Source organism: Vicugna pacos, chromosome 6 (genome assembly GCF_048564905.1).
Source record: "Vicugna pacos chromosome 6, VicPac4, whole genome shotgun sequence".
NCBI classification, from domain to species: Eukaryota; Metazoa; Chordata; class Mammalia; order Artiodactyla; family Camelidae; genus Vicugna; species Vicugna pacos.
This window is the reverse complement of record NC_132992.1, coordinates 23881249-23897659: the sequence shown is the minus strand read 5'-3', so window position 1 is coordinate 23897659 and position 16411 is coordinate 23881249. Positions and strand designations below refer to the sequence as shown.

General features: G+C 39.8%; 2 protein-coding genes across 5 annotated transcripts in view; one reads left to right on the top strand and one right to left on the bottom strand.

Annotated features, from left to right (window-relative positions):
• EIF2AK4 (eukaryotic translation initiation factor 2 alpha kinase 4) overlaps nt 1-11166 on the top strand; it is an 80029-nt gene extending 68863 nt beyond the window's left edge. For 2 of the 4 annotated variants that reach the window (XM_072962689.1, XM_072962691.1), the window contains exons 33-39: nt 3173-3285; nt 5775-5833; nt 6712-6809; nt 8312-8380; nt 8851-8895; nt 10225-10343; nt 10924-11166. In XM_072962689.1, the coding sequence (XP_072818790.1) occupies nt 3173-3285; nt 5775-5833; nt 6712-6809; nt 8312-8380; nt 8851-8895; nt 10225-10343; nt 10924-10981 (561 nt within the window). In that variant the 3' untranslated portion in view covers nt 10982-11166. The other 2 variants (XM_072962690.1, XR_012073376.1) reach the window with 2 other exon arrangements.
• Nucleotides 11167-11607: 441 nt separating this feature from the next.
• Nucleotides 11608-14664, bottom strand: SRP14 (signal recognition particle 14). Its single transcript, XM_006201635.4, has 5 exons — nt 14530-14664; nt 14315-14387; nt 13680-13792; nt 12488-12520; nt 11608-11995 (listed from the first exon to the last, which is right to left on the bottom strand). Exons 1-5 carry the CDS (start codon nt 14551-14553, stop codon nt 11906-11908), a joined length of 333 nt encoding a protein of 110 aa, XP_006201697.1. The 5' UTR covers nt 14554-14664; the 3' UTR covers nt 11608-11905.
• Nucleotides 14665-16411: the final 1747 nt, after the last annotated feature.

The following is a 16411-nucleotide window of genomic DNA, read 5'->3' as shown; positions in this document are numbered from 1 at the left end:
ATTTCTTCAAATATTTTTCTGTCCTTTTTCCTTCTGGGACTCTGATTTATAGTATATGAATCATTTGATATCACCCCACAGCTCACTGAGGCTCTGCTTTTTGTGATTTTTGTTTTTTCTCTATGCTTTATTCTGGATCATTCACTGAACTTTTCTGTAATATCTTATCTGCTATTAGTCCCATACAGTGCATTCCTTATTTCAGATATTGTATTTTTTTCATCTGTATAAGTTACATTTGTGTCTTATTTTTAATGTCTTCCATTTCTCTCCTCATCATGGTTCTTGTTTCCTTTATATTCTTTATAAGACTTATAATAATCATTTAATTCCATCATCTTGACATCTCTGGTCTGTTTGTATCTATTGATGTTTCTCCTGGTTATGAGTCATATTTTGCTTCTACTTTGTATGCCTAGTAATTTTTGGTTGGTTGTTGGATATTACGAGTTTTACATTTTTTGGTGCTGGCTTTTCTTCTGTTCCTATAAATACTGTTGGACTTTGTTCTGGGATGTAGTCAAGATCCTTGGATTCTGTTTGATCATTTCCAGGCTTGACTTAAGTATTGTTAGAGCAGGTCCAAAGCAACCTTTAGTCTAGGCCTAATTTTGCCCCACTCCTAAGGCAATGCTCTTTGGAGGATTCTGCCTGAAGCCCTGTGAACTAGGAGGTCTTTCTGCTCTGGTAAGAACAAGCACTATTCCCAGGCCTGTGGATTTCAGAAATTATTATGCCTACTCATTTCTGGTGGTTGTTTCTCCAGCCTTGGATAGTTTCCTCTCACTCGTGCACAGATCAGTTCTCTGCCAAAGGTGTGAGTGGACTTCTCTCTAAAGCTTCAGAAATCTCTCTTTCTCTGTGTGTAGCTCTCTCGTCTTCAGTCCTCTGCCCCACAATTTCTAGCCATCTTGGCCTGTCTAAACTCCAGTCAGTCTCCCCAGAATGGCAAGACTTCTGGTCTCTTCCTCCCTCCATTGCAGACTGCAGACTTCCTCAACTACAAAAATCTGGGGCACTTGTAGGCTCACTTTATTTACCTCCTCTAAGATAATAGTCCTCCACTGCTTGTTGTCCAGGGTCTGAAAACCATTGTTTATATATTTTGTCTAATTTTCTAGTTGTTTAAGGCAGGAAGGCAGTTCTTACAGTAGTTAATTCTTCATGGGAAGATTTGTAGGTCCCCACTACTAGTCTGCTTGTTAGTCACAAAATCATAAATGACCGTAAGTCCTACTAATCAAGCAAGCCCCTTGCAGAACAATGATTGCTCCTGTAATATTACCGAGAGATGACCAGCTAGCCTCTGCTGGGTAATTCCGGCATCGTAATGCACTGCTGTAATGATTAGCAAATTTTAAAAACTTGAATCAGTATCTGCTTTCCCAAATTTACATTCACTGGTCCTAGTTATGCTCTCTACAATTGTCAAAAACAACAAGTCTAATTCTTCCTCCTTTTCCTAACTACCTTCAAATAAATTTTAGGAGACCACTGCCATGCCACTCTAAGTGTCCTCGTTTCTGGTTTAAACATTGCAGTTACTTAAGCCATTCTGTATAACATGATTTCCAAATCCTTGACTCTCCTAGTTAACCTCTAGACACACTTAACTCTGTCAATGTCTGTCCTTAAATGCAATACTAGAATTCTACAGAGCATTCTAAGCATGTTCTGACTAAATGACAGAGTCGATCCAGAAAACATAAGTCTCCTAATATAGCCTACAAGCGAATTCTTAGCAACCATGTGGTTCTTTTGGCTTATACTGAATTTATCGTCAACTAAAACTTTTTGGCCTTTTCACAGTCATCACATGTTTGACTGGCCTTCTACAATGAGAACATGATTACAGGACTTCATGTTTATCTCTGTTAAATGTGATCTTGTTCATTTCAATACATTGTTCCAGTTCATCCAGCTTTTTTTGACCTTTCTGCCTCTGTTAATGGTGGGTCAGTAGCATCATCTTCATATTTGAAAGGCAAGACATCACTTCATTTACCCATTCAGTAAATGCATTTTAAGCATTCACACTGTAGAAAGGATTGAATTTAGGGCCATGAGGGTGCAGGGCCATTTAATCCACAAGCCCTGCTGTCAAGAACAGAAGACATTCATGCATCGGTGTGAGCTAGAAAATTCTAAATACCATAAGAATCCTACAAGAAAGTTCTCTGAGGAGCCCAAGAGATTACTACTGAGTAGCACGGAAGTCTTCGAGTGGAGGTGGGATTAATGCTGGACCCTCATGGATGAGTATAGGTATGTGCTAAAAAGGCTTTTAAGCAAAGGAATAGCAATAGTAATGGTAGTTCTTTCAGCAGATTGTCTCAAGGAGAGAGGCAGTCCAGCAGAGAACTATTCTGGCATTACTCTGAATAGTCTGTCTGGGGTGAAGCGAGACTGTGACAAAGGGCACTTCAGCAGGAAAGAATGTTTCTAGCTAGATCGTGGAGAGCCAAAATGCACAACCAAGGAATATGGACTTTATTTAGCAGTTAGTGGAGAGCCAGTGTATGTTTTGGACAGAAGGGGACATCAGAGTTGTAGATGAGAAAAATTAATCCACAAGGATGTGTTGCATAGAATGGAGTGAGGGAAAACTGAAGACAGGGATAGCCAAGGAAAGAACACCAGGTTCTCCCAAGCCAAGGCAGGGTGCTGGCCATGGAGTAAAGATGAAAGGACAGGCACCATAAAAGTGGGATCAAGGGTTTGGAAAGGAGCAGGGGAGTTGTAGAAACCTTGGTGACTGACCAGAGGATGCTGAAGGGAAAAATATGTGAAAGAATCGAATGAAATAGGAGTTGGTTCATCTTGGCTTTTTTTTTTTTTTAATTCTGTCACCTATAAAAAGCTATTCTAATTTACACCAGAGTTTGTCAACAGCCACAATTTCACATTTGGGGCTAGATAATTCTTTGTGGGGACTGCTGTCCTGGGCATTGTAGGATGTTTAGCTGCCTCCCTAGCCTCTACCCACTGGATGCCAGTATCCCCCCACACAGTTGTCACAACCGGAATGTCTCTAATCATTGCCAAACATCCAGTGGGGAGCAAAGTCATCCCTGGTTAAGAGCCACCAACCTCAACTGTTGACTTAGTCTTACTGTGGTACTCTTGAGCCTATTGGCTTCAGAAATAATGGATCTGTTTCATTCTTTTTAAGGTTAAGTCTTTTGAGAAGGAACGACAAACAGAGAAACGTGTGTTGGAGTCTGATCTTGTAGACCACGTTGTACAGAAACTGAGGACAAAAGTCAGTGATGAGAGGACTATCAGGTAATTTAGTGAACAAAAGCGCGGAAAACCAGTTGCAATTGCCTATATAGAATTTCTGTACATTTATTTAGAAAGCCAATTTGATCCTTTTGGGAAATAAAGATGGGTCAGGATAATTTTTCGTGATCCATTCTATTGCTTATGAATAACTCAGCAGTTAAAAGTATATGACCTCCTGTGTAAGACTAGTCATATCTTACTTTCAGTGTTTGTTCTTCATAACACGTCAGAGACTATTTTATCATTTTGAAAAGCCCAAGGAGCCAAATATGTCTGCCATTATCTTATTTGGTCTGTTAATCAGTGAATTTCAGTAGTGTTTTGTCAGTGGTTTTGAAATATCTTAACATTCTAAGAAATAATAATGTTCTGGGAAAAGAACTCACATACTTATTATGGGCATACAGATTGGTTCAGCTCTGGATAGGATTTATCAAAGTTAAAAGCCTTGAAACTAAAACTTTAAAAATTGACCCACCAATTCCACTGTAGGAATTCATAATAAAAAGTATTCCATAGGGATATATACACAAAGATGTCTATGAAGGCACTGTTTATTACAGCAGTTCTCAAACTTTTTGGTCTCAGAACCCCTTTATACGCTTAAAAATTATTTGAGGACCACAAAAGCTTTGTTTATGTGGATTTTATCTGTCAATAATTTCTGTTAGAAATTAAAATGTGAACATTTAAAAAATATTTTAGATAATAATAAACCCATTACGTGCAAACCTAAATAACATTTTTAATAGAAAATAACTGTTTTCCAAAACAAAATAAATTTAGTCAGAAAGAGTGGCATTGTTCTACACTTTCATAATCTCTAATGCTTTAGAAGAAACTATATTGTCTTACCTGTTTCTGCATTCAGTCTGTTGTGATATATCACACGTCATGTAGTCTCTGGAAAATTCCATTACACGTTCATGAGAGGATGAAAATAAAAGGGATAATTAACGTTTTAGGATTATTGTGAAAATAGTTTCGACCTCACCGACACCCTGTGAAAGGATCTCAGGGACCTCCAGTCCTCACTTACAATATCACAAGATTCTTTTGTGAAATTTTCAAGTATATCACAGTACTCATTTTTAGAAAGTTGTTCAAATTATGGTAAATACAGTGAAACACTGTGCAGCCTTTAAAAATGATGATTCTAGTAAAGCTGAGTTAATTACAAGGATGTGTGTCCACAAATAAGATGTATGATATGATCCCATTTTTGTTTCAACCAAAATATATAGCCCATGCATAGAAAAATGTCTGGTATAATGTACCAAATTTTTAATTATAGTTATTTCTGGTTAGTGTGATTTACAAGGGATCTTAATTTTCTTTAAGCTTTTCCATATATTTGGAACTCATATATATGCTCATAATCAGAAAGTACAGTACCCCACTTTTTTTGGCTTTACATCAGCAATTCTCAGTCAGCAGCGGCTTTGCCCTCTAGGGGACATTTGGCAATGTTTGCATGCAGACATTTTTGGTTGTTACAATTGGAGGTACTACGAGTATCTATTAGAGACCAGGGATGCTGTTAAACATCCAGTAGTGCACAAGACTGACCTCCCTCACCCGCTCCCTGCAAAACAAAGATTTATCTGGCCCAAAATGTTGATAGTGCCAAGACTGAGAAATCCTGGCTTGTATTAAAAATAAAAGTTCTTGCTTTTTTCTCCTTACCCAGCCCCTGCCACTGCCCATCTGCACCTAGCTTGAATAAATTCACTTTCAGCCTTTTTCTAAGGGAATATAATGTTCTCGAAGTCACCAGGTATTAGGATTAAGGATCCAAATCAAAAGCAGAGGTGTAGAAGAGAAAACAAATTATAGAAAACAATTTATTAAGAGTGACTATTAGTAATAGTATAGGCAAACATTATTAAGACACTTAAAAGGCCAGATGGGATTTGGTTTTAGCAGGAAGAGGTTTAAAATCTTTCTTCCATGTGAATGATTATTTCCCTCTTCCCAAGATAGAGTGCCATTGTGTCTCTCAAAGGCTATAAATTAATTCAGTCTTTGAAAGAACATCCATTCACAGCTTTTGAAAGAATCTCATTTACTAAGTGTTCTCCTGTGGGTGGTCACCAAGGTTGCTGCCATAATGAAGGTGGGGCACTGCTAATGTTTCCTTGTCTTGTGCGGGGAGCAGAAAGAACACCCATTATATTTCATTGAAATTAGCTTCTTATGTTGAGCCAGTATTTAAGACCCAACTGAATAAATCAGAATGTTGTCCTTAGAATGTTAATTTGAAATGGCATCCTTTTAAATTTTTGTTTGCTCTTAACCAAAAGCATAATTAAGTGCAAATTTTTGTTTTTTTCCTCCACTGATAAGTATTTATTAAATAATAAAAAAGTATTTATTAAATACTTTTAATAGAAAAAAAGCCTCCAAGTATATAGCTCACTATAAATTACCTGTGTTGCTTTTGTCTTCTTGACTGTTTATTCTAATTGTTTTTGTTTGCTTATTTTTAGAGAAGCTTCCGATAATCTTGCAGTACAAAATCTGAAGGGGTCATTTTCTAATGCTTCAGGTATAATTACTAATTGTAATCTAAACTTAATAATGTTTCTGTGTGTGTTTGCTCTAAGCACTTAGGACTACGGCTAACTCACTACATCAGAAATACACTTTTAAGGTAATATATATACGATTAATTATACCAAATGGAACTTACCCCTCTGCTTTGAAACCCAAATCCTAGAAAATGATAAAACCACCGGGAGTTTGGTGACTCTTTTTGAGCCTGATATCTCTCTGTCTACTGTCTTACTTTTACAAGTAGTTTAATCCTCCTTCAATTCAGTTTATTGTATAGATCAAATGTGGATAAATTTTCCCCACACAGAAGACTGAAGAAAAGGATTTTGAAATGCCTTGCAGAAAGACACTATATATACCTTTGTTTTCATGACAGCCAAGAGGGGACGGTGGTGATAGTTACACCTTTAGTCTCACCACCTCCGTCATCCTGACTGAAAAAGAATGTCCCAGTGGAGTCCATGGGAAGACGTTTGGCTTTTAACAGAAGTGGGTCTTTTGGGGTTCATTTCTGTTAGCACTGACTTTCTTCTACCATCAGATTTCAAATACGTGAGGAACTTTAATTAGAGCTTGGGAGGCATTAAGTTTGATTTTTCTTCTTGGGTTCATGAGGTTTGACCCACGTTGCCTCCCTATGCCTTTGTCAGCTGCCACCTGAGGAGAGAAGGCTGGTGATCTTGACAGAAGCATCAAAACCATTGGGGTGGGGTTCTGGGCTCCTGCTCAAGTGCAGAGATAGGAAACAAGGCCCAGACATAATCCACAGGATCACCCCTGAGGGGATTCTCATCATCTCTGCCATCTCTGTGGTGTGTTGTAGAAATTAGGGCCAGATAAGGCCATAATTTTTAAAACTCTTCGTTTCAGGTTTGTTTGAAGTCCATGGAACAACAGTTGTTCCCATTGTGAGTGTGATGGCCCCAGAGAAGCTGTCCGCCAGCACTAGGAGGCGGTATGAAACTCAGGTACATGGTCAGTTTCCTGGGCTCTCTAATGTGAGCTGCAAAGGAGGAAGAAAACGAGAAAGGAAAAGAAAGTTTCCTGGAAATGCTTTTCTTCCCTCTTCCCAAACTTGGTGGCTGGAGAAAATTTCACCAACACAGAGGACCTCTGGGGCCAGGATCCTGTGCCATTTGTCCTCCAATGGCATCAGTGTACACTGGGCCCTAGAAGCAGCCATTGTCACAATTACTGGATCTAAACAAAAATTTCCTGATCTGGGTCTAATAGCAAATGGGGTTTGTTTTTGTTGTAAACAACAGAGCAGAAGAGATCTGTCTACAAAACTTGAGGCAGGTTTCTCACTGCTGCTTACATGTTTTTGGTATCTGCTTTGTGCCTGATTCTGTGCTAAGTGCCAGGTGAGACAGAAAAGGTATGGCATGGCCCGAGTCCTTGAAGAGTTTATAACCTTAGAAGCACACACATTATATAGCTGGAGAACAATAGAAGGAATAAGTAATATTCCTTATAACTAAGTAATAAGATGCTGAATTAAATAAACTGAATGCATGTTAGAGTATGCTGCAGCCATAGGGGAGAGACAGATCAATGTTGGCAAGGATGATCAAGAAAGGCTTTGTGGAGGTGATCCCTGAAGGAGGGACAGTAGGACGGGCAGTACAGACAAGGCTAATGAGCACAATCAGGACACTTGTGTCACTTAGGAACCGGTGAGGGTTAGAGAGCATCATTATTCAGAAATGGAATTAGACTGAAATACAAAAGGTCAAGTTGCCTCATTTTGTAAGCTTTCCTGGCTATTTCTCAGGATGTTGGGTGAAAACTCATTTTTCCTATCTTTCTACCATATTTCAGTTCCATGTTCTCATTGCTGTCACCTTCCCCCTTTTCTAAGTTTAGCTTAATGCTAAAATCTTTTACATGCATTTTTTGTATATATATTTTAACTGAAGTATAGTCAGTTTATAATGTGTGTCCATTTCTGGTGTACAGCATAATGCTTCAGTCTTACATGAACATACATATATTCGTTTTCATATTCTTTTTCACCATTTTAAGTTACTATAAGATATTGAATGTAGTTCCCTGTCCTATACAGTATAATATTGTTGTTTATTATATATTAATATCTGCAAATCTTGAACTCCCAATTTATCTCTTCCTACCCCCTTACCCTCCTGGTAACCATCTACATGCATTTTTTTTAATAGGACTGAGCTTTTATTAGGTGTCATTTCAAAATTATAGAGAAATAAGCAACTGGGTGGATTATTAAACAAATAATCGAGATAGGCTATAAAATCTCATTTCCTTAGAGATCATGATACACTAGACACTCATCTTTCCAAGGTGGATTAAGAGCAAGTCCTTAGGTAATATTTGGGATCCCTCCTAGGCTTTGGTTTGCCACCCATGATTGTTTTCTGCAATGGGAAATGAACTATCGAGAAAGATGGCTCAGTTTGACAGGTTCTGAATTCTGACACGCTTTCTTCCCTATTAGGTACAAACCCGACTTCAGACCTCTCTTGCCAACTTACATCAGAAGAGCAGTGAAATTGAAATTTTGGCTGTAAGTCACTTTAACATTTTGAGAATGGCTTCTGTCCGTACATAACTGTCAAAGCAGTTTCCGCAGTGGTCAGGCCGTTTTTTTTCTTCAATGTCAGCAGCACTGAGATGCAGGCCTGTTACCACTGTGGTGAATTACATAATCTAAATCCGTAAAGAACTGGGGAGAAAATAGGTTTTGTATTTGTTTCTCCCACTTTCTCTGATAGATGGGGTTCGGAGGAGTGAAAATGAAAAGCACCATTTTTCTAAATGTTTCCGTCCTTTGCTCGTAGCAGTGTCAAAACTTCGGGGTGTCGTGGGCTTGGAGTATTAGTTCACCAGTGCTGAGGTCTTAGCGCTGTCCGGCTTGGTAAGGCTGCTTAACAGCACAGGAGCATCCCCTTCATGTCGCTCCATCCAAAGTGACACCACAGCCACAAGTCTGCCCAGGTTCCCTGACGTATGACATATGTTTGTGTGTGTCAACAGGTGGATCTACCCAAAGAAACAATCTTACAGTTTTTATCATTAGAGGTAAGCAAGATGAACTCTTCTGCATTACGGCCTTTAACATCCCAAAGCTTTGCTGTTGATTTGCCAAAAGAAAATGGAAAGTGGCTTTATTTTCCTAGTGATAATTAAGTATTTTTCTGGCAATTCCAGGAATTTACTAATATCATTCCTTTTACGTGACATATTATTACTAAATCAGATTTTGAAGGAATCATACTTTTCTAGTGACATTCTTTTAAGTTTCAGGTGCCTTTATTTTAACACTTAGTGCTTTTACTGTGTGTCAGGCTCTGGCAGGCCTTGTTCTAAGCATTTTACAAATATTAACTCATTTAATCATAACAACCCCAAGAGATATGTACTGTTAGCCTTTTTTACAGATAAACAGAATCATTTTACGTCTTATGGAGAACAGAAGCAGAGAGGCTAAATGTCTTACTCAGAGTCACCCCAGCTAGTAAGTTGCAGAGACAGGATTTGAACCTAGGCAGACTAGAGGGATCTATATTGTTAACCGCTGAACTACGCTGCTTCGAACAAACCTTTATTCCAACTAGGGAAGCTCATTTGCAGAACTAGAACAATATGGAAGATCTTTTTGTAAAAATTAAATGAATTTAGGTCCTATTTTATATGCTTTTTAAAAAATGGGTACATACCCTTATCAAATAGCCTAATTGAACTTTAAAATTTTTTAATACCTTTGCTGTATGTTTAACTATAAGAATGGCCACAGATGATTTTTGCAACATGTCATATCAAAGAATACTTTTGTTTCTCCAATGTTTAGTCACAGATTAAGTTAGATGACAAATGAACTTTGCCCCAGAACTAACATTTAATACATTTTCTATTCTTTTCTTTAAAGGTCATACTCCATTTATATAAAATACTGGCTGTATTCTCTGTGCTGTATAGCATATCCTCGTAGCTTATTTTACAAGCTAACTTCCCCTTCCCCCTACTGGTCATGTTGCCCTGTAAGCAAGCACATAGCACTATGCACTATCCTGGCAGCTCACTGCTTTGTGAGCCACTCAGATGCATGTACAGCAGAGGTGGTATCTCCATTTCACACAAAGTAAACAGTTGGCATAAATAACTCATATAAAGTCCCATGAGCACACGGGGGTTGCAGCACTGTTAACCAGGATCTGGTAAGGTAGTCTTATAAAGAAACTCGATGCTGCAAAGGAAAGAACCCCAGCAGTCTCCCCACTAGTTCTCTCCCTATCACTGATTTCTTCACTGTATTTACGGGGGGGAATGACAGAGTTTTCATTAGTGACCCTGAAAAAGCCAGTTAATACACTCTACTACCTGTTAAGTCTTAGCTATTTTTCTTCCTAGTGGGATGCTGATGAACAGGCATTTAACACAACTGTGAAGCAGCTGCTGTCACGCCTGCCAAAGCAAAGATACCTCAAATTAGTCTGTGATGAAATTTACAACATCAAAGTAGAAAAAAAGTAAGTTATCACTTAGGCATTTCAGGTTTTAACATGGGTTAAGACTCAAGGAGGGTTTTTTGGGGGGGGTTCTTGTTTTTGTTATTGAAGGAGGGGTTTTAAAGTGACACATATTTTGTCTTGTGGTTAGATGGTTAATAAGCTGCTATGTGAGAACTACAATTGGTAACCCGTAAATATTCCCCAGGACTGTGACTTACAGTCATGATCTTGTCAATAACAAAACACAGTGGTCCCAGTAGCAGCTATCCCAGTCATAATGGGAATCACCCAGGTAACTCCTAGCAATGTTTATATGAAAGAAAACAAGTGTGACTAATTTGCTTTGTGTCCTTTTGTCAAATGCCAGTTGTTCATGTTGTCATCCGCTTAAAAGGCAACAGCAAAACCTGTGGGGCAAGTGGTGGGCTCCTTATGTAGACCCTTATACTGTGGACCCTTGCCAGTCACAGCTTCTGTAAAACTTAATGTAGTTTTTTAGTGACTAGATTTTGTTTTTGATTAAGCAAAAACCTCCTACGGTTAAGTCTTCTCAAAACAATTTATCAACCCCTTATCCTGTCTTTTCCTTCTTTTGCAGGGTGTCTGTACTATTTCTGTATAGCTACAGAGATGACTACTACAGAATCTTATTTTAATCCTAAAGAACCATCATTACACTGTTCAGACAGGAGCTTATACTATAAAATATTGTACATTCATTGTAATTTTAAATTAACTTTACAGTCTAAGAAGCTGTCCTACAAAGTTGAGCTTTGTAAGTTTTCCATGTGTAATATATTATACATTTGTCTTTTTGAATATAAAAAAATGTTTTCATATATTTGCTGTTTTTTAATTGCAAATCTATTAGAACTAAAGGTTTTGTGGAGCTAGAACAGGAGAAATCAGCCTTGTTCCTCTCTTAGCCTTACTGAGTAAGCACATAAAAATGTCCAAATTAAAGGGCATAAAGAAATCAAATATTGTTAACAACTTGGAATCTTTATTCTTGATTTTGTCAGCTTATTTTAAGTTTAGTTAAGGAAACTCATTTGGCTATGAGAACTCATTCAAATTTTCTAAGGGAACTATGATGATACAATTAGACAGCTAGTTAAGGAAAATATCCATGAAACAACACAACTTTTTATAAAATTGTCAGGTTTCAATTCTAGTAACCCATGAGATAGGGCTTAGAGCCTCTTCGTAATTACATCATTCCAGAATTGGTAACTATTGCCACAAACTTTATGGGGAGAGAAAAGGAATAAAAGATGGTCAGTGCTGATAAATACAGGTTTAATGATATAGTCCTCTTCATAGGTGGCTACAGAGACTTTAAACTATAATCCAAGAATATACGACCATGCAACACAGACCACTTAGCCAGCTCTAAAATAGACTGGTTTCTTACAACTACCGTGTAAACACTGCAGCTCTTCTTCCATCCAAAGATGACCCTAATCTCACGTGACAAGTTATTATATGGGAATCAGAAACCCAGCTTTGTGGCCAAAAGTAAAACCAAAAGAACAGCATGTTAAGTGGTTAGTTGGTGAAAGCAGGAAGTCTGGGTCCCTTCACTGTGCTGCTTTGCTCTTCTTGCTCTTGCTCTTTCTGTCCCTCTTCTTCAGCCCATCCATGTTAGCTCTCAGTAGGTTTGAATAAGCCTAAAAGACAGAGCATGACCTTAGTGGGAAGAGCTGCAAACTGGTGGAGCAGCTGCCTCATTTCCATAATAGATTAGGGGAGCCAAACTCAGAAAGCCGATCTGATAAAGCATATAATTCTATGGGACACTTGTATCCTATGGGAAATGGTATAAGGAAAACACCCTCACATTATAGCAGTTCTGCAACACTCACCCACGGTGAGTTGCATGTTTTTTACTTTTTTTTTTTTTAAGCAAAAATGGAAACCTGCAGGCAATTTCTTAAGCCATGCCGTAAGTAGAGAGTATCTGAAGCCTAAGACAACAAAATCCAGTTAAAAAAGACAAAATCAGTATTGAAAGTAAAACTCATAGCCTGGCAGCTTTTACTTATAAACTGCTGGTAAAACATCACAGGACAGCAGTGAACCTGAACAGCAATCTTAACCCAGTGGTAAACATGCTGACTCCTGCCCTGAGGAAAGGGACACAGGGATCACCAGAAACTCACCATCTGAAACTTATTCACTTCTTTGGAGCTCACCTGGAAAAGAAGGGGGAAAGGTCACCCATTATCCATAGAGGAATCATCTGCCTCACCCAGTAACAATTCAGAAGCCTCATGAAGCCAACATCCTAATCCTTAAAAATACTTCTTCCCAATTGCAGAGATCACAATATGCTAAAAGCTATCTTTCTACTTCACCTTCCTCTACCTGAGGAACATGCAAAGTAGCTCTGCACTTTTTTCCACATGAGAATTGTTCCAAGATAGGAAAGAGGCAGAAGTGGGCTCCTTAAGAAGAGATGCTTCTCCCCTCTGTTGAAATCTTACACATGTAGCACTGACTTTTTCCCCCTCGGCTCTGAGAGATATCAGAGGACTTGGTATTAACCTTTTATACAAGATACATTTAAGTTACTCCCTCCCCATCTTATTTTAAACCTACCTTCCATTAATTCAGACCCATTTAAGCAAAATGAACGCTACTGCAACAAGAGAAATTCTACCTCTGAAGTCTCCTTAGTTTTCCGTATTTCATGATGCCCAACTTTATTTTTAAAAGCCACATAAGCTTGCTTTACTGTAAAAGTCTTCAAGGTAACTAAAATAGGGAGACTTAATCAACTAATTATGGTCTATCATATCTTATCATCTGATTAGAGGGCAGTCCAATTCTACCCCAGCAGCATAAAAGAGTATTCATTTGGAATCCAAGGAGTCTCTTGCTTTCATATTCAACCTCCACCTTGAAAGGAACACTAGGACTCTTGACTAAATTATATGCTCTCAAATACAAAGTTTAACATAATACATGTTTGGTACATGAATCACAAAGACATAATAATCATCTTAAAAGTAAAAGCATCATCTGGTACCAGGAAACTGTTCACTGAAAGCCCAGCACAGTAAAGGAATAAGGAATCAAATACACCAACTGCTCCTGACAGTGCTACTAAGAGTAAGGACCAATATGCTAATTTTATTTCTAACAGGTGTTTGACTTTTACCCTTCATTTTAATTTTGCTCTTGAGTTTTCTACTACTAACATAATAAAAGAAGACCCTGATCCCAAACAGCTGTGGAGGTAGACACTAGGCTTTATTTAAACAAAACAAAAACACCTGGTTCAGATATACCCCGTCCTCAGTTAAGTTCAAGTCTTTAAACTCCAAAACTAGTTTTAGGAATCCAACTCACCACGGTGCTGATCTTCTTCTTCCCATCAGTAGCTCTTAACAGACACTTGTTGTCTGAGGGCTCAAAGCCCTCCACAGAACCTTTCCTTGGAATGGGTTTAGTCCGACCATCATCTGCATGAAAAATACATCCTAGTGAACATGACCACAGTCGCTGTTAGCAGGTAGACAAAAAGTTAATTAGTAGGGAAGGGATACACAGGATACCTAATCCACCTCCACTGATCCAGTTCTGTGAACTACATCATTGCTATCACCGACGGCTTGGCCACACCTTGGAAAACTACTTGCTTTGCTACTTCCACGATGGGAACATTGTAATATCAAAGCAGCCTAAATCTCACTAATCGTAGCGAGGTTTGGGATCCTTGACAAAAAGAAGGGCCCTAACATGCCTGGGGCCCTCTGGAACCGGAATCGGTCTAAGTGGTTCAGTGCTGGGGGCCGCCAACAGCCAGTCCCTAATACTTCGTTCGGTCCCTCAGCCCTGAACATGCCCAGTACGAACATGCCCAGTACAAGATGGAGGGAGGCAGGGGAAGGCTGGGCTGTGCGGCAGACAGACTGCCTGTGGCTCCCAGTCACTAGGCACCCGCGCGGCCTCCCAGCTCTCTTCCGGCGTCCACAGCTGCTTACACTTCTTCAAGGTGATGAACACGCTGCCCGACAACCGGCATTTCTGGAACAGCCTGGTCAGCTCCGTCAGGAACTGGAATACAACAAGCCCGGCCCCGTTAGGCAACCCAAATCCCCGTCCTGCCTCGTCACGTCCCAGTCCCTCCCACAGGGGACAGGTCCCGAGCTAAGCCCTGAACTACATCAGTCCCCCGGCCGGCCAGCTCTGGCGTTACCTGCTCACTCTCCAGCAGCACCATCCCGGCGCTGCTGGCTCCGCTCCGTCAGCATAAGGCCCAAACGTTTGGAGCCGGAAGTTTCACCCCGGTTGGGCGGGGCTTCCGCTATTAGGCTTCCACCCAATCGCTGCTTCTGCCCTCTCCCCGCCCCATCCGCCCCGCGCCTGCGCTCTAAGACGCCCCCGTCCCCGGAGAGCTATGAGGCGTAGTTCCCTTGGGCTTCCCGGGATTTCATTATGAAGAGATCCTCTCCCCCAGGCAGTGGGAGGGAGTGAGAGCGGGGAGAATATGATAGAAATCTACGGTTGTGTATATTCGGCTGTATGCTGGCCACATTACGTAACAGTTTGGCGCTTCAGTTTCCTCAACCTGTAATAATAGTATCCACTTCACAGTGTGGTTGTGAAGGGTGAGCGAATTTGCGTTAAACACCTACAACATGATACGAGGTATCATACCGCAGATCACTGCCTGTTCATCAACATTTTAAAAGCACAAACGAGGTTTCTAAATGGAAATTTTAAATGGTTTAGCATTGTTTATGATTTTTCTCTAATTTACTGGTCAGACCTCTTATTTCAGAAAGGTAAATAGATGTTAACATTGTTGCTTCCTTTAATCTTGCGGTTTTCTCTTTATTTTTGGATTTTTAATCAGTATTCTGATAAACTGCTGCTGAATTCTGATAAATGACTGGCACAATTTTGAATAAGGTTATACAAAGGTATATATGTTCCACTGGGTTAAATTTTTCATGAAACTTTAAATTACTGAATTTCTTTTCAGTTGCATGTGGTCTTTTGATTGCACATTGTACAAGGATAGTTTTAGTTAAATATATTATGTTGTACACCAGAAATTGACCCAACATTGTAAATTGACTATACTTCAATAAAAAAATAAAATAAACGTGATAAATGAAACAAAAAATAAATAAACACCTACAACAGCGCTTGGCCCATAGAAGGTGCTCAATAAGCATTAGCTTTTGTGGCTTTCATTATCATTGTCATCATAATACATTTCGGTGGTCTGCTGAACTCTCCCTCTTCTTTGACTCCCTCTGGCAGCAAAGGCTGACCCCAGCTCTAGCACAAGGGCCTGGAGCTGGGAATTAGTTTCACCTCTGGGTTCAGTCAGGAGCCCTGGGGTCTAGGCCTGGCTCTGCCAGTAGCCACCTTGAACCTTAGGCCTCGGTGGAGTCAAGCATGAAATCGTGTAACGAGCTTTCACTGAGGGCCTCTTAGCCTGTGCCAGGACTGTTGTAGGCGCTGGGGGTACAGGAGGATACAAGATAAGTTCCTGATTTCCTGAATCTTGGGTTAAAGGAGTAGGGAGGAAATAAACAAGAAAGTGTAGCTTCAGATAATGAGTGCCTATGAAGACAACTAAACAGGATGATACAAATGAGAGGAGAGGACTACTTTAGGATGGGGTCAGGGAAATCTCTCCCAGGAGAACTCTGAGCTGAAAGCTAAAGGGACCAGCCTTTCAAAGATCTGGGGACAGAGTGTTTCAGACACAGGGAATGGCTAGAACAAAGACCCCAAAGGGGAAGCAAGTTGCCCTGTGTCCACAAAGCTGCTGGGTAGGGGTGGAGGGTGGGGTAAGAGCGGAGAGGTTGTGTGGAAGGAGGGGTGAAGAAGTACGGAGAGCTTGGAGAGGTGGCTGGTTGACCCACTGATATAGGGCCTATAAATTTGGATTTTGTTCCAAATACAAAGAAAAGCTACTTGTTAAGGAAGTTTTGAAAAGAACGGTGACAATCTAATTTACATTTTTAAAAGATCCCCCTGTCTGTGGTGTGAAGGTACTGCAGAGAGACAAAGCAAGAAGCAGGGGGACCAATTAGAGGGTTGTCTTAGCTTCCTATTGCTGC

Bases quoted from the DNA above. Each gene is read 5' to 3' on its own strand.
- SRP14 (XM_006201635.4), bottom strand. From the start codon at position 14,553: ATGGTGCTGCTGGAGAGTGAGCAG. The intron at 12,521-13,679 runs GTGAGTTGGATT...CTTCTTTTCCAG, and splicing joins AGAAGAAGATCAGCACCGTG to GTGAGCTCCAAAGAAGTGAA. The intron at 11,996-12,487 runs GTGAGTTTCTGG...TCTGTCTTTTAG, and splicing joins AAGTGAATAAGTTTCAGATG to GCTTATTCAAACCTACTGAG.